General features: G+C 45.2%; 1 protein-coding gene across 1 annotated transcript in view; it reads right to left on the bottom strand.

Annotated features, from left to right (window-relative positions):
* MAP2K1 (mitogen-activated protein kinase kinase 1) overlaps nucleotides 1-14,084 on the bottom strand; it is a 46,005-nt gene extending 31,921 nt beyond the window's left edge. The window contains exon 1 of the mRNA XM_034435457.3: nucleotides 13,659-14,084. Coding sequence (XP_034291348.1) covers nucleotides 13,659-13,738 — 80 coding nt within the window. The 5' untranslated portion in view covers nucleotides 13,739-14,084. The remainder of the gene's footprint in view (nucleotides 1-13,658) is intronic.
* Nucleotides 14,085-18,336: the final 4,252 nt, after the last annotated feature.

Here is an 18,336-nt window from a genome sequence, read left to right on the forward strand (position 1 = left end):
TGTTGCCCTCCCCAGGCTCCGGAGGCTTTCCTTGAGCCTCCGGGAGGACAAAAATAGCCTCCCCTGGGCTCCGGAGTCCCTCCCAGAGCCTCTGTGCACTTACCTTGTATCCAAAACGGGCCGCGTGGAGATTCCTGGGAGGGGAGGGGTGGGCAGGACCAGCCAGTCCTTACAACTACCGGTTCGGAAAACCAGGTGTAAGTTTAGCATCTGCCTGAACCGGTCCAAACCGGACCCCTGGACAGATACCTTGGGCAAATGTGAATTTGTTCAAAGGGGTGATGATAGATAGTGGACAGAAGGGAGAGTCACTCTTCAACTGTTGACTGGAATTGTATACAGGTAGTCCTCAATTTACAATCACAATTGAGCCCAAAATTTCTGTTGCAAAGCAAGATGTTTTTTGTTTTAAGTGAATTTCGGCCCATTTCACAACCTTTCTTGCCACAGTTGTTAAGTGAATCACTGCAGCTGTTAAGTTAGTAACATGGTTGTTAAGTGAATCTGGCTTTCCCATCGACTTTGCTTGTCAGAAGGTTGCAAAAGGGGATTACATGATCCCAGGACACTGCAACCGTCATAAATGTGAATCAGTTGCCAAGCGTTTGAATTTTGATCATGTGACCACGGGGAGGCTGCAATGGTCGTAAGTATGAAAAACATACTTTTTTTCAGTGCCGATGTAAATGCAAACGGTAACTAAACGAAAGGTTGTAAATTGAGGATTATCTGCATGTAAACCCATGTTGGATTATATGCATTAGTCCTCACAACTATGTGGTTAATGTTTAAAATAAGACAACAGGGTGTGCAAACTTCCCTATTTTAAAAGATTCCAAATTTCGTACGGCTGTTTCAAATATTCCAAATTTGGGGAAAAAAACACTCCATATCCCAAAGTTTGATCTGCTCTTGGGGCAGGATAGGGCATTCTGTTTCAATATGCTACCATTTGGAACAAGGGGAACTTGAAAGAAGCTCTGGTTTATTTGTCCCATGACCACAAAAATAGCTGGGCATCAGTCCACAATGAGTGCTCTCTACAACCAAAGTTAGATAAAAATTGGCCAAGAGGATGCTTTTTAAAAGAAACTTTTTTTAAAAACTGCCTTTAGAAATTAATGAAAGTGCTAAGTAGAAACAAGCACATCTTTGCAAAATGAGTTCACAATATATATATATATATATTTTAAAAAATATAATATAGGCTCGGGGCAGATCTAAGGGTTAGTCATCCCTCCGGACTAGAACGGAAGCTAAAAAAGTTCTTAAAGTTGCCAAACTTGAGAACACTGCAAAACAACTAGACACAAAGACGGGTTTTTTCCCTCGTGAAATCATTCTGCTGAACACCTAATTACCACACTACTGTCTTATGTCTATTTGCCCATGTAGTAGGGCTGTATTACTATTACCTACTCATCTTTTTTCTACTACCTTTCCCTATTGGTATCTTATGATTATATTGTGTACATTGAGAGATTAATTCCTTGTGTGCAGTGGTGGGTTTCACTTACGTTTGTTAGCGGTTCACTTGTGCATGCACCACTTCTGCACATGCGCAGAGCATATTTGATGACGTTGGGCAATTGGGCCGAGCCTCCTGCCATTGCCGCTACCAGTGGTAGCAACCCACCACTGTTGTGTGTCCAATCACACTTGGCCAATAAAGAATTCTATTCTGTTCTGTTCTGTTCCACTCCATCCCGTTCTGCGTTGTTCTGTTCTGTTCTAGTTCTATTCTATTCTATTTTATTCTTCTGCTCTGCGTTCTATTCTGTTCTGTTCCCTTTCACTCCACCCCATCCCATCCCATCCCATTCTGCATTCTGTTCTGCTCTATGTTCTATTCTATTCTTCTATTCTGTCCTTGCTTGTTATTCTCTTCTCTTCTCTTCTTTTCTCTTCTCTTCTAATTTCTATTTCTATTCCATTCCATTCCATATTTTCTATTCTATTCTATTCTATTCTATTCTATTCTAATTTCTATTTCTATTCCATTCCATATTTTCTATTCTATTCTATTCTATTCTAATTTCTATTTCTATTCCATTCCATTCCATTCCATTCCATATTTTCTATTCTATTCTATTCTATTCTATTCTATTCTATTCTATTCTATTCTATTCTATTCTAATTTCTATTTCTATTCCATTCCATATTTTCTATTCTATTCTATTCTATTCTATTCTATTCTAATCTCTATTTCTATTCTATTCCATTCCATTCCATTCCATTCCATATTTTCTATTCTATTCTATTCTATTCTATTCTATTCTATTCTATTCTATTCTATTCTATTCTATTCTATTCTATTCTATTCTATTCCACTCCACACCAACCAAGCAACCCCATTCTGCATTCTATTCTGCTCTCTTCTGTTCCCCTCCACCCCATTCCGAGCTCTATTCTATTTTACCCTGCTCTGCATTCTATTCTGTTCTATTGCTCTGTTCTGTTATTCTATTCTATTCCATCCTACCCCACCCTATTTTGCATTTCGTTCCATTCCATTGAAATTAAATGCATGTCAATTTCACATTAGACCGAAGGTTATTGTTGCTTTCAGAACAAGCCTCCCCAAATCTGGGCCATCTGTCCTATAATCCGCCATATTGTCACTTCATATAATAAATAAAATCTCACAACCTCCACAGCAGTTGGCAAAGCAACCAACTGTTTATTTCTGTTTGAAGAGTGAGGAAAGGCTGTTTTAAAAATCCAGATTTAAACTGCACACAATCCACAAGAGGGGCAAGTTTCAAGATTTAAAATAAGCATGACTATATGGAGTACTTTTGGCCAAGTTGAAGGAACTTCCAATGCTCCATGTCCTTCAGCAACGAAGAATTTTGGAGAAATTCAGACTGTAACTTGGGAAGGCTGAGATTAGATCAGGGGTCTCCAACCTTGGCAACTTTAAGATGTCACCACTTCAAGCTGCATTTACTCTAGTACTGACATAAGGAGAAGCGGAGGCGTCTGGAAAGGGACGTTTGACTTTTCACCGACTTATTTTCCCTGGAGATAATATCCCCTAGGAGATGGAATGGGAGGGGGGAAATTCCTTTGAGCTGTAGCAGTAGATTAGGGGTAGAGTGACTTGGAAGATGGTCAATGAGTGCAGGGGAGTGGGGAACGGAAAGGGAGGGTTTTGGGTCTGAAAGTCAGTGTTAGCTGCAATGGAGTCGGAGTTAGAATGTCGTGCTTAATAAATGGGAGTTTTTCATCAAAGACTTTGTTTGAAATGCAATTTATTTGAGATGACCTTGAAACCTGACATAAGACTTGTGGACTTCAACTCCCAGAGTTCCCAGAACTCTGGAAGTTGAAGTCCACAAGTCTTAAAGTTGCCAAGGTTGGAGATCCCTGGATTATATGTCTTCTAGGAATAGGAAATGTTTTCTCAGATTTACTTTGAAGACAATTTCCCCCAAAGGCTATAAATTCACTTATCAAGAAGAACCATTTTGGAGGGCTGAGATATGGTAGTAGAGAAACGAGTCTGAAACCAATATTTGATTCATTGGGATTCATCTAAAAGGAGGTCAGTTTTGCCATCTTGACATTTTTGGATTGCCATGGTATGGGCAAGACCTATTTCGTATTTCACACGATTGATCTGTAAGGAGGATTTTTTCTTCCCTGCAGGCCCACTCATAATTGCAATTTGGTGGGAACTTTGGAAGGTCACCATGGGTGGCAACCATCTCTGAAAAACCTGTAGTGATACCTTAAGCTTTACTTCCTGGACAGAGCTACCACCAATTTGCCTAATCCTTATGTGCTCCTGAGAGAACATTCCAGAAATAGAGAAATCATGAGCGGAGGTTGTCTCCTTGTCCTAGCTGGGAAAGAACGCCAGCCAGCAATGTTCCAAAGGAATTCTTGGTGGAGAAGGCCTCAATCAGAGAGCAGACGTTAGTCAAGAATGAATTGCTTCTTCCTCTCCAAGCAACCCGAGTCTATGTAGGCCACAGCAAGCAATTATGTCATTTCCCCCACCAGATGTCCTCTTTGTGCAAGGAGCGGTGCAGTGGCCTAGAAGTGGAGCTCTTGCCTCACAATCAGGAGGCTGTGAGTTCGATCCTAGGTAGAGGCAGATATTTCTCTCTCTGGGCACCATGAATATATCTGCTGAACAAAACTCCGCATTGGTAACAGGAAGGGTATCGGGCCAGTAAACTCTCTGCTAGCTCCATTCAGTTGCCCAGACTCCACCATGCAAGGGATTATGGGGTCGATAAAAGATGATGATGTCCTCTTTATGCAATGGGAGAAGAGGAGGTGAAGGAGACTCAACCGGGATTAAAGAAATCTTGTCCACGCTCCTAATGAAACTCATCAAGTTGTTCTCCACAGTCAAAGGCTTCTGTGATCTCAAGACTTTATCAAACTGACGTTCACGGTGATAAAAGCCTCCTGCAGCCTTCCCCAACCTGCTCTCCAGATGTGCCAGCCTGCAACACTGATCACATCAGCCCCAAGGAAGGCTGCCCCTGCTTAGGGTGAAGACCTGCCTGGAATAACTGGAGAATGCAGAAGAAACCAACTGGCTTGGTGGAAGGCATCTCCCGAAGGAAACTGGATTTGGGCCAGGGAATGTTTGCGCACAAGGCAATTTTGCTTTAGCACAAACCACAAAGGAGCAGATGCTAGGTTGGAGACCAGCTGAAGATGTCAGCTGCTGCTTTCATGCTGAAGCTACCAGAAGCATCTGGCTAAGAAGCTAACAGAATGCCAGATGAGAACCAATCGTTGGGCCAAAGCGATGGGCTTGCTTTCCTCTTCGACGAAAAAAAGGAGATACACACAAAATTGCTCCTTTCCCTGTCTTATAAGGCATATAATAATATGATTTAATAATATCAGAGGTTCTCATCAACTTACTACCATTTGTTTAATGATATTTTGAAGTTATGATGAAGCCGGACAAAGTGACTTATGACCCATCCTCAAAATGATGCTTGCACCGCCCCCACGGTTGCGTGACTGAGATTTAGGCACCAGTAAAATGACTCGCATTTACAAAAGTTGCAGTGTCCTGTGATCACATGATCGCAATTTGCTGTTTTCCCAGACAGCTTCCAACAACTCAATGGGGAAGCCTGTGGGAAAGGTTGCAAATCGTGTCGCCTGATGTCTCGCTCAATGACCATGGTGGCTCAGCTAACGAACGTGGCGAGAAAGTCATAAAATAGGGTGTGGTTGTGTGATGCCTCTCTTAACAACTGCAGTTTCACAATGTGTTTTTCTGGTCCCAGTTTGTAGCTATACATCAAGGGCAGGGTGGAGTTGATTTAAATCGAGTTGATTTAAATCACAATTTAAATCATGATTTAAATCACTAGTAAAAAGGCTTGATTTAAATCAACTCGATTTAAATCGTAATTTTTAAAGAGCAACTGTCATCTCTGCTACTCCTTTGACCCACTGTTGACTCACCGATCGTCCCAGTGTTGCAGAATATACAGCCTCATGCTACATAACTAAGCTCCATTTCATGCTGAATAAACTAAATTATTTATGTATCTTAAATAGAAAACTGCCTTACGATAGATTTTTATCCCAAAAGTTTTTTATTAAAATAAATTTGATAAAAATCAAAAAAATCCGATTTAAATCAAAAAAATCTGATTTTTTTGATTTTTTAAAAAAAATCATTGATTTTTATCCACCCTGGTCAAGGGCTACCTAATAATAATGACTATAATGAAAGCAGAAAATAAATGGCTAATATATTGCACCAAAGGCTGTTCAGCTGTTTGTTGCTGGGGGAAGTGGTGGGTGGAGGAGTGGAGAAACTAATTTCCTGTCCTTCTACAACACTTTTGTTCCTTCAACGTGAACAAGCTGTGAGAGGTTGGTGGACAAAGTCTTCAGAGATGCTAGACTGGAGTCCCACAACAGTGTACTGCATTAGACTTATTCACTCCAAGAAAGGAGAGGATCACCTGGGAAAAGTTTCTTCCAATCCTATGACTTCATGCCCAGGTGTAATGGAAGGCAGTCTGGATTCCCAGGAGGGATTGGGTGCAATCCAGAGCAGCAAGAGACAACTCAGTTCAGATAATTTGTGTAAGAGAAAGAGGGCGAAGATGACTCCTCCCTATCAGTTCCCAGAGTATATGCTGGAATATCTATGGAGATTCTCAGTCATCGGGGTTGTCCCAAAGGGGCGTTCTTTCAAAAGGCAATTGGACTTTCCTTGCTTTGCTTGAAGACAGTTTGCCTCTCATCCAAGAAGCTTCTTCAGTTCTGACTGAATGCTGTGGAACTGAAAATGCTTCTTGTAGGAGAAGCGAAACATCTTTAAGCAAAAAAAAGGAAAGTCCAGCTACCTTTTGAAGGAAAGCCCCTTTGGGATAATGAGGCTGCTAGTTTGCTTTAGTTTGGCAAGAGTCTGTCAACAGGTGAGGAAGAATAAAGGAATCTTCTTGGAAAAATTACAATACCCTGTTTCCCCCCAAATAAGACATCCCTTGATAATAAGCCCAATCGGGCTTTTGAGCGCACGGCAATACGGCCAAGCACTTATTTCAGGGTTCAAAAAAAAATATAAGACAGGGTCTTATTTTTGGGGAAACACGGTATATAGGTAGTCCTCGATTTACGATCATAATTGAGCCCAAAATTTTGTTGCTAGGTGAAATATTAAGTGAATTTTGCCACCTTTCGTGCCACAGTTGTTAAGTGAATCACTGCAGCTGTTAAGTTAGTAACACGGTTGTTAAGTGAATGTGGTTTCCCCACTAATTTTGCTTGTCAGGAGGTCACAAAAGGGGAACACATGACCCCGGGACCCTGCAACCGTCATAAATAGGAATCAGTTGCCAAGTGTCCAAATTTTGACCAAGTGGCTATAGGGACATTGCAACTGTCGTGGGAAAAACAAGTCACAAGTCACTTTTTTCAGTGGTGCTGTAAGTTTGAACAGTCACTAAATGAGCTGCTGTAAGTCAAGGATTACCTGTACATCTTTCTTAATTTTTGGAGCCTGACATCAGTAGACTAAGCAGACCCGTCTCACACTGAGGACAGGCCTCTTGAGATGGGAGATTTCTTTCAATCCCCAGAAACTCTGCCAGATGGGTAGAGAGCATCATGAACTGTCCATCTGGAAGGGAGGTTGTTGTGAATAACAACAAGAAGCAACAACCAAGATTGTGGATTCCACCAAGCTGCTTGCCATAAAGTCACAGGTGAGGCTATCTTGACAACCAACATCCAGAGGTCTTCAAACTTGGCAGCTTTAAGACTTGTGGACTTCAACTCCCAGAATTCTCCAGCCAGCTGGAGTTGAAGTCCACAAGTCTTAAAGCTGCCAAGTTTGAAGACCTCTGGCATATACAATATATATATATATATATATACAATATATATATATATTTATATACAATATATATACAATATATACATATACAATATACAATATATATATATATTTAAAAACCATCTATTTCGCAGGACCGGGTCCTTCATTCCCCATCCCACCAGAGCCAACATTTTTAGCATTTAGCAAATAAAAGAAACAGGATATTTTCCACAATCCATGTTCTGGTAACAGCCAGATGTTTAATGTATTATACATGGGCCTGCCCTTAAGATGGTTTCATAACAATTCATCGATAGGACTGCCAGATGACTAAAATGAGACCAGGCTCCGATCCTATTATATCAGGAATGGCAGAGTATAAATCAAACCTAATAAAAAATACTTCGGCTGTCCTGTGTGGTCCTATTTTAGTTCACAGTGCTGGCTTTGATCTTTACAGCTTTTTATCTGCATCTATATTATTATCTATATTATTTTGACACTAAAAACTTTGTATTTTCTCAGGTGTTTTAATTCAATTTCTTCTACTCTCATCTTGGTTAGGTGTGTTACTTACCGCATTTTTCGGAGTATAAGATGCACATATCTTTTTTGGTGAAGAAAAAGAAATCTCCCTCTCTCTCTGAGTAATTTTGCCTCGTTGCAGCAAACAGCAAACAGCCTGCTTTACTTTCATTTTCGTTTTCAGCATAGCTTGATTAGCACAAGGAAAAAAAATCTGCTACGGCAATTTACCTCTTTGCAGTAAACAGCAGAGGCCCTGCACACAACATCTGAGACCAAAACAGCTGAGAGTCGGGAGGCCGATTCAATCAACTTGTGCTAATTAGGCTGTGCTGAAGCTGAAACGAGCTGTTTCTTCTTGCTGCTTGCTTGCAAGGAAGTAACTGCTGCAAGGCAGAGGCCAAAGGGTGGGGGCCAGTGGTTGGGCGGGGCTACATTCAGTGGATAAGATGCACCTAAATTTTCACCCCCTTTAGGAGGGAAAAAGGTGCGTCTTATACTCCAAAAAATACGCTAAATGTTATTCTAGGATTGTGTGATGCTTTAGAATCCATATGACAGATGTTTTGAAAAGCAAGGAAACACAAACTCAGCATCTCTGGGTGACTCGTTAAAGCAGCCCCATCCCGGACAGTTTCCTACAGCTGTAAAAACAGAGGTGGTTGCTTTCATAAGTGACAGATGAGATGGAATTAATGCTCCCACTGTTCCAAAGCACATCTGCCAAAATTACACATGAAACACCCACATCCCTCTTCAACTATTGTGAGTTTCTTAAAAAGAACATTTTAACTTGCATATTTTATTCTGCAATAGATTAACTTTATTTATTTATTTATTTATTTATTTATTTATTTATTTATTTATTTATTTATTGGTTCGGTTTATATGCCGCCCTTCTCCGGAGACTCAGGGCAGTTTACAATGCGTTAAGCAATAGCCTTCATACTTTTTTTTTTTTTTTTTTGGTATATACCTGCTTAGTAAGGCTTTTGGCCCCCCCTAAGCAGTGTTCTTTTTTATACAAAGTCAGCTTATTGCCCCCACAATCCGGGTCTACACAGATTATAATCTACAGTTATTAAAAAATGCAGCACCCCTGGATAAACTGAAAATTCACACATTCAAAGAAAGTTTGCTTGTACATGGGGATTCACACCAGACTTCCATCTCTGAAATGCAGAAAATTACAATTTCTGTCATCTACTCAAGCAGTATACCTGGATAACATTTGGCTTGGAAAAAGCAGTAAAGGTTCAAATATCTTCAGCTATCTTTTAGTGGAATTGAATCTAGTACCGTGTTTCTCAATTGTGCCAATTTAAAGATGTGTGGACTTCAGCTCCCAGAATTCCCCAGACAGCATGGAGTTGAAGTCCACTAATCTTTGTCAAGATCAAGAAATATGGCCCTACATTCTGCTCATCTCCATTTTACTGTGCATAAAGGCAAAACTTGGAATTATAATGATCATTCCCTTGGTCTTTTCTTTTGGGACAGCCAGGGTGCTTTTAGGCAAAATCTCAGAATGTAATTCCAAATTTATTTTCTAGGAATACCTATGAATTATGGTGGCATTTTGCTCTGCAAGGTGTCAATATTTGTATTTCTGCATTTCTGGTCTTAACAAATGGTGATAAAATATAGAGGTCAAAATACAATCTTTTTTTAAAAAAAATGCACGCCATGTGCAGTTTTCAGTTAAAATTCTTCTCTGCTCTCTCATTCCTGAAGGCTTTTTTTGGGGGGTGGAATAGTCTGGGCAAATAAAAGCTGGATGAATCACTTGCATTTCCTTTGCAAACTGCATCAGGGATCCAATTCTTCCCACAAAGAAAGGAAGGAAGACTCTCCCGTTATTCCATATTTTGCCAACTAGTTGTTCTCTATAGGGGCTTAATAATATGTTACCAAATCCTGCTCGATCCTACCATTTAATAAATTATTATGGTACTATTTGGAGGAAAGTTGGAAAAAACAACCGTTCTGGAAATACCGCTGAGAACTGAATATTGGTCTTGGATCACTTTTCTCTAATAGTGTTTGGATTATGACACTTCAGCACAGACGGTCCAATTGTTAGTCAATGACTTTATTTTACTTTTTTGGCTATATGCTGCCTGGAGTCACTCACACTTCTTCTAAGACGGGCAGCCATACAGGTTTGATAGCTTCTTCACCTATTCCTCTCTCGATAGATGGACCACCTCCTACCGCCGGCCTCCCACCGCCCAGTGCGGTCACATAGGGCTGCCCTCCTCCGGGTGCCATCGGCCAGACAATGTCGGCTGGTGGCCCCCAGATTGAGGGCGTTCTCGGTGGCCGCACCGACCCTCTGGAATGAATTACCCACCGAGCTCCGGACAGCCCCTGATCTCTGTTCCTTCCGTAAAGATCTTAAGACCTGGCTTTTTACTCAAATCACCTGATCTGGTTGGGTTTTTTAGTTAACTGTGGGATTTTAAATTGGATTTTTAATGCTATCTAGTGATATTGTTTTTATTGTCATTTTATACTTGTGAGCCGCCCCGAATCCTTCGGGAGAAGGGCGGCATATAAATTTTAATAAAATAAATAAATAAATAAATAAATAAATAGATATAAATTTGATAGTTTATCCATCTATGAGAAGGGGGGAGAGAGAAAAGGAAGGAGAAAGAGAGAAATAGAGAAAGACAGAAAGAAAGACACAGAAAGAAAGAGAAAGATAGATAGATAGATAAAAAGAAAGAAAGAAAGAAAGAAAGAAAGAAAGAAAGAAAGAAAGAAAGAAAGAAAGAAAGAAAGAAAGAAAGAAAAAGGGAATGTAAACCGGTCATTTCTGTAATGGAGGAAGTCAGCACCTGATTTTTTCAAGAATTGCCATTGCTATTGCTCATGATAATTAATCTGGAGTTTAAAATGAGGACAATGTTCACCAGGTTGCCGATTCCCCCCATTTGGAAGGGATCCGTCCTCCACTTCCAACTCCTGCTGGATGCCGTCTCAGGAAGGCAGGAGCCAGAACTGCACACAAGGGATTCTAGCTTGACACCACCATCACAGCCTCCGCAGTAGCCAGGGTGCCAAAACAATTAAATTGAACACCCTCGGCTGCATGGCAGGTGGGAATATTTCCTGGCTCCCGGAAGACCTGCGTCATTTGCTCCAGACTGCCTTTCTGGATCCCTCTCCAATTTGGCTGCTCCCATTTGTCCACTATGATGAACACTCGGTGCCCAGAAGGGGACCCAATAATCCAGGGGCAACCATCCATCAAGTAGAGAATCACGGCTTCTCAGGCTGCGGTTGCTTTGCTCACCCTGAGGCAGCTTAAAATGGCGTTGGCTTTTTTCGCAGTTAAATCGCCCTCTGGGCTCAAGTTTGTTTTGCAGGGTGTGAGCTTCCATTTCTAAAACAAATAAAAGTTTTTAAAATCAGACGGGACGCGAAACCTGTCAGCAACCGGGTGCCTTACTTGGGCCAGGCATCCTTCTCACTTCGAACTGTAGGTTATTTATCACCCCCCCCCCCCAATATCAATGGCAATTCTTGAAAAAGTGAAGTGCTGATTTCCTCCATTGCAGAAATGACCCCTTTGCTCCTAGTTTTCCATTACCTAATCTGATATATATAGAGAGGGAGAGAGAAATAGCAAGAACCAATGTTCAGATCTCAGTGCATTTCCAGAAGACAGTTTGGTTCTTTTCCCAACTTTCCTGCAAATAATAACAATAATTTATTAAACTTGTAGGCTGCTGGACTCTCATGAACTCTTGAGTGCAAAGCAAACAAAGAAATTACAGTGAAATAAATAATGGAAAAATACTGAAAAAAATTTACTCTGCACAAAGGCTAAATAAAGGAGAAAAACAACCTAGTGCTTATGGGTTGTTTTTTTTTTAAAGGAAAAGTTTATTACTACTGAAATTTCTGCCCAGAGCCTACATTCTCCCCACACACCCCCACCCCATACAACCTATCTTGCGCCCCAGGACTTCCACCCATACCGTTTAATCTGTCCTAACCAGCTGACCTGCAGATTCTAAAGCCTATTTTTTGGCCACAGACTCTACAAATACTGGCAATTACCATTCAACATTTTCAGATCAAATCAAGCAAATGCAGAAGAAGAAGAAGAAGAAGAAAAAAAAGAGCTCCCAGATATAATAAAAGCACCATGTTGATAGTTGGGCTCCCTCCTTCCTGGGCCCATTAGAACAAGTGAAAGCAACCTTTCTGAATGAGAAGCCAGAGCATCAGCTGCCTAAATCAAGAGCAGCATTACTGTCAAGTCTGCTTGGCCTCCTTTCCTCCTTTTGTCCCCTGTCTGCCCCCAAATCCCTTTCAATTCCACCTAAACCAGTGTTTCTCAACCTTGGAAGCTTGAAGAGGGGTGGACTTCAACTCCCAGAATCCCCCAGCCAGCGCTGCTGGCTGGGGGATTCTGGGAGTTGAAGTCCACCCCTCTTCAAGCTTCCAAGGTTGAGAAACAGTGACCTAAACCTTCTCTCATCCAGCCCAAGGATGGAGCCTGGCTGCCTTTGGCTTCCCCCAGACCAGGGAAAGCGGCGGGGGGAGAGCGGGAGGGTCTCAGTCCCACGGGGGGCCCCGACTTCCAAGCAAGGCTGCAGCCCCCCCGGAGGGAGATCGCGGAGCCCCGCTGCCCCGCACCAGCAGGAGCGCAGGGGCGGCTCCTTCCGCGGGTGATGCGGCTCTCTCGCCCGCTCGGCCGGCAAGGTCCCCCTGCACGGAGGGGAAGAAGCGGCCCCCGGAGCCTCCAGCAACAGGCAGCCCAGAGCCGGCCGGGAGGACGGGCGAGGGCGCGGCTGAGAGCTGCCCGCACCGGTGGCCGCAGAACCTCCGGCTTCCTTCCTTCCTTTCCTCCCTCCTTTCTCTTTCTTCTTTCCTTCCTTTTCTTCCTTCCTTCTCTCCTTCCGCCTTTCCTTCTCTCCTCCTCTCCCTTCCTTCCCTTCCTTCCTCCCTCCCTCCTTTCTCCTTTCCCTCCTTCCTTCTCTCCTCCCTCCCTCCTTTCCTTCTTCCCCTCCTTCTTTCTTCCTTTCCTTCTCTCCTCTCTCTCTCCCTCCCTCTCTCCTTTCTCTTTCTTTTTTCTCTCCTTCCTTCTTCTCTCCTTTCTTTCCTTTCCTCCTTTCTTCTTTCCTTTCCTCCCTCCTTTCTCTCCTCCCTCCCTCCTTTCCTTCTCTCCTCTCTCTCCCTTCCTCCTTATCTCCCTTTCCTTTTCTTTCCTTCCTTCCCTCCTTCCGCCTTTCCTTCTCTCCCTCCCTCCTTTCTCTCCTTCTTTCCTCCTTTCCTTCTCTCCTTCTCTCTCTCCCTTCCTCCCTCCTTTCTTTCTTTTTTCTCTCCTTCCTTCTCTCCCTTTCCTTCTTTCCTTCCTTCCCTCCTTCCGCCTTTCCTTCTCTCCCTCCCTCCTTTCTCTCCTTCTTTCCTCCTTTCCTTCTCTCCTTCTCTCTCTCCCTTCCTCCCTCCTTTCTTTCTTTTTTCTCTCCTTCCTTCTCTCCCTTTCCTTCTTTCCTTCCTTCCCTCCTTCCGCCTTTCCTTCTCTCCCTCCCTCCTTTCTCTCCTTCTTTCCTCCTTTCCTTCTCTCCTCTCTCCCTTCCTCCCTCCTTTCTCTTTCTTTTTTCTCTCCTTCCTTCTTCTCTCCCTTCTTTCCTTTTCTTTCCTTCCTTCCTTCCGCCTTTCTCTCCTTCTTTCCTCCTTTCCTTCTCTCCTTCTCTCCTTCTCTCTCCCTCCCTCCCTTCCCTCCTCGCTTCCTTCTTTCTCTCCTTCCTTCCTTCCTTCTCTCCTCCCTTCCTCCCTCCCCTCCCTGCGCCCCACTCACTCGGCGGGGCTGGTGCCGTTGATGGCGGAGCCGTCGGGCGCGGGGGTCAGCTGGATGGGCCCCGGCTTCTTCTTGGGCATGGCGGCGGCGGTAGCGGCGGCGGGCGGTGGGCGCGGGCAGGGCGAGGCTTCCTCCGCCGGGCGAGCCCGGAGCGGGCGCGGGGGCGGCGGGGCGGCTGCGGTCGGTGCGCCACGGCGGGGCCCGGCGGGCGGCTGCGCTCGGGGGGCGCTTTAAGGCGCGGGAGGCGGGCGAGGGGCAGGGGCAGGGGCGCTCCCCCTCCCTCGGGCCGGCTGGCGCGCAGGGCGCATGTGCTCCTGGCTCGGCTCGGACCGGCAGCAACAAGACGCCGCCGAGCTTCCGGCCCTCCTGCCCGGAATGCGGGGGAGCCGCCACGCCGGGGGGGGGAGAGGAGGGGAGAGGAGGGGCGGGGGAGGAAGAGGGGGAGGGAGAGGGGGAGAGGAGGGAGAGGAGAGGGCGGGGGAGGAAGAGGGGGGAGGGGGAGAGGAGGGGAGAGGAGGGGCGGGGGAGGAAGAGGGGGAGGGGGAGGGGGAGAGGAGGGAGAGGAGAGGGCGGGGGAGGAAGAGGGGGAGGGGGAGGGGGAGAGGAGGGGAGAGGAGGGGCGGGGGAGGAAGAGGGGGAGGGAGAGGGGGAGAGGAGGGAGAGGAGAGGGCGGGGGAGGAAGAGGGGGGAGGGGGAGAGGAGGGGAGAGGAGGGGCGGGGGAGGAAGAGGGGGAGGGGGAGGGGGAGAGGAGGGGAGAGGAGGGGCGGGGGAGGAAGAGGGGGAGGGGGAGGGGGAGAGGAGGGGGCGGTAGTGGGGGCTGCGCTGCCCCTTTCCTCCGGCCCCCTGAGCGGTGGGAGGGCGAGGGGAGACCCCTCCCCCCCGTCGAGCCGAAGAGCCCAGGGACGCCGCTCCCCAACCGGGCGCCCTCCGCACCGCGACTGGGGCTGGCCAGCGCACGCGGCTCCCTCCGATCCTCTCTCTGCTGTCCCCCCTGTTCCAGCGAGGCTTTGGCCTCTTTTTGGACTCTCCCATTTATGCTGCGGGGTGGTGGTGGTGGTGGAGGGGGGGGGTCTTCCCAGATGGGAATTTGCCAGATTATTTGGTGAGAGGCACCATCGTTACTCTTTGTAAACACCCTCACACAAATAGGAGGCTGTATACCGTACGGGTGGTCCTCAACTTACGACGGTTCGCTTAGTGACCAAAGTTACAACAGCATTGAAAAAAAGTGACTTACGAACACTTTTCACGCTTACCACCTTTGCGGCATCCTCAGGTTAACCTGAACAAAATCCAGACACTTGGCAACTGACCCATATTTATGACGGTCGTAGTGTCCTGGGATCACGTGATCCCCTTTTTTGCAACCTGCTGGCAAGCAAAGTCAAGGGGGAAGCCGGATTCCCTTAACAACCGTATCACTAATTTAGCAACCGCAGCGATTGACTTTAACAACGATGGCAAGAAAAGTTGTAAAATAGAGCAAAACTCACTTAAGAAATATCTCGCTTAACCACAGAAACGTTGGGCTCAATTGCGGTCGCAAGTCGAGGACTGCCTGTATTGCATTCACCTAGATCAGAATTTCCGAACCTTGGAAACTTTTTAAGACTTGTAGATTTCAACTCCCAGAATTCCCCAGCCGGCTTCTCACAGGCAAGTTTAATGGGGGAAGCTGGATTTGCTTAACAATTTACGTGATTCACTTAGCAACTTGTGGCGATACAGTTAACAACCGTGCCAAAAAGGTCAGGTGCCATGGTGGGTGCTAGGGAGCATGGGGATTGAGGCTGGCCTTTGTGGACTTTGAGGCCCCACTCCGGCCAGTGCTGGCCCTGAATTAGAGGTGTAGAAAAGTGGCAGCAGACCGAGAATGCAGAAGGCCACTGGTGTGAAGGGCCAATTTAAGTCCTCTGCTCTCCCTGTGGCACCTGCCTCTTCCTGCTTAACGACCTGCACGGTGCTGGGGTTACGACAGCAAGCAGGACTGCTAGGATTGTCATCCCTAAGTGATGCGGTCATGTGCATTGGGCTGTATGATCACCATGACAAAAAGCCTGGTCCCAATGACTGTCATAAGTCGAGGAGTATCTGCGCTGCAGATGTCCTTGTATTGTCCTTGAGATGCAGTGGTCTGTGAATCCAATCCTTCCACGATTTTAATATTCTGCGAGGCTCTTAAAGTCCCAAGTTCATACATCGCCTTAAACCAGGGTGTCCTTAACTTGTTCATTTGTTTGTTGCTTATATCCTTATGATTTATATTGATATTGTTTCCTGATTGCTTATTTGTACCCCATGACTATCATTAAGTGTTGTACCTTATGATTCTTGATGAATGTATCTTTTCTTTTATGTACACTGAGAGCGTATGCACCAAGACAAATTCCTTGTGTGTCCAATCACATTTGGCCAATAAAATTCTATTCTATTCTAATTGTTGCAATGGCACTCTTGTTACAGTAGCTGTCAAAAAGACAAGCTGTGTTGTGCACAGGTCAATAATTGAAACAATTGTGTCTAGTTCACTCAAACATGTGTTGTCCAGCAAAGACAACATACTTTGGCATATCCTATGCAACATACTGTGTGTCATATATGTGGGCATATGCATAATTTTATATTTATTTCATCATGTTTATGTAGTGTCTATTGGAGGTAGAGACCCTTTTGAGAGCTGCATGCAACGGAGTTTCATTTTCATGCGTGCTGATTAGTGTACTTTCAAAGTGACAATAAAGTTATCCTAAGTCTAAAGAACTACAACTCTCATATGCCCCAGCCAGCAGGGGAAGTGACCAGTATTAAATCACTGGGCATGTCCAAACGGGCAGGGAACTCAGCAGATGCTGCAGCAGAGAAAAAGCAGCGTTGCCGGAGAAGTGTCCTAACCCCCCCCCCATGCAATAAGATTTCATGCTCAAATAAATTCAGATAACAAAAAAAACGCACAATTTTAAACCCAATTATTCTTACCTATTTATTTATTTATTATTTATTTATTATATTTCTATACCGCCTTTCTCCCGTAGGACTCAAGGCGGTGTACAGTCAAGAAAAATATAGACACACAAACATCATAAAATTTCTAATTAAAATTTAATTTAATACATGCAGCATAATATTAGACTAGAAAAACGTAGATTTCATGAAAACCTAGAAACCCAGTCAAGGATTTAAAAAAACTTAATATTTGGGTTTAAAAACCTTGCAACTAGCAACCCTGACCAAAACATAAATGCACAGAACAAATTGCCCACAGCTCTATGAAGTTGCAGCGGCAACAGCAGCGCATGGCAACAGCAGAGAGGCCCAGAAATATGCGGGCGGGAGGGCGGGAAGTGAGCATGCATGCGCAGAGGAGCGTGGCAGAGATAGGAGATAGTTTCAGTAGAGGTGACTTCTTCCTCATTCAAAACTTCTTTCGGGTCACGTGAGGGCGCCTCTTAGCTGGGCTGGCTTGGGCTTCCTTCACTCGAGCTACCTGGAATGGTGGGCAGAATTTGTATCTGAGGGTGGGATTGCACCAGTGGTGAAATCCAAAATTTTTTACTACCGGTTCTGTAGGCGTAGGTTGGTGGGTGTGGTTTAGCTTGGTGGGTGTGGCAGGGGAAGGATACTGCAAAATCCCCATTCCCTCCCCACTCCTGGGGGAAGGATATTGCAAAATCCCCATTCCCTCCCCACTCCTGGGGGAAGGATATTGCAAAATCCCCATTCCCTCCCCACTCCTGGGGAAGTATATTGCAAAATCTCCCCACCCCACTCTAGGGGAAGGATACTGCAAAATCCCCATTCCCTCCCCACTTCTGAAGGAAGGATATTGCAAAATCTCCCTTCCCACCCCACTCCAGGGGAAGGATACTGCAAAATCCCCATTCCCTCCCCACTTCTGGGGGAAGGATATTGCAAAATCTCCCTTCCCACCCCACTCCAGGGGAAGGATACTGCAAAATCCCCATTCCCTCCCCACTTCTGGGGGAAGGATATTGCAAAATCTCCCTTCCCACCCCACTCCAGGGGAAGGATACTGCAAAATCCCCATTCCCTCCCCACTTCTGGGGGAAGGATATTGCAAAATCTCCATTCCCACCCCACTCTGGGGCCAGCCAGGGGTGATATTTCCCAGTCCTCCAAACAACTCAACATTTCCGCTACCGGTTCTCCAGAACCTGTCAGAACCTGCTGGATTTCACCCCTGGATTGCAGAAGACCGAGGGGATCTCCATGAAGGACGGCCCTGCAATGTAGGACAGCATTGCTTTTCCTGGGTTGCAGCATCCGGGGTTTGCCTTGACCACAGTAAAGGATGAGGAAAAGCCTGGCTTGCTTCCTGACCAGTCTTCACAGCGGTTGCTTTTCCCACTTCTTCACCCATAACCTGGGCATTTCCTCGTGGTCTCCTTTTCAAGTTGCAACTAATTTTGACCAAAGGGCCCAGCCTCCGTACTCAAACTAAACAAGCCTCTTTCTCTGGGTTTTTGCCATCCCACTTTGCAGAACGACGGCCTTCTAAAACAGGGGTCCCCAAACTTGGCAGCTTTAAGACGTGTGGACTTCAACTCCCAGAATTCTCCAGCCAGCTTTGCTGGCTGAGGAACTCTGGGAGTTGAAGTCCACACATCTTAAAGCTGCCAAGTTTGAAGACCTTTTTTTCTAAAGGTGTTTGAGCAGGAG

This window comes from Pantherophis guttatus, chromosome 13 (assembly GCF_059756535.1).
Source record: "Pantherophis guttatus breed Tessera chromosome 13, ASM5975653v1, whole genome shotgun sequence".
Lineage (NCBI taxonomy): Eukaryota > Metazoa > Chordata > Lepidosauria > Squamata > Colubridae > Pantherophis > Pantherophis guttatus.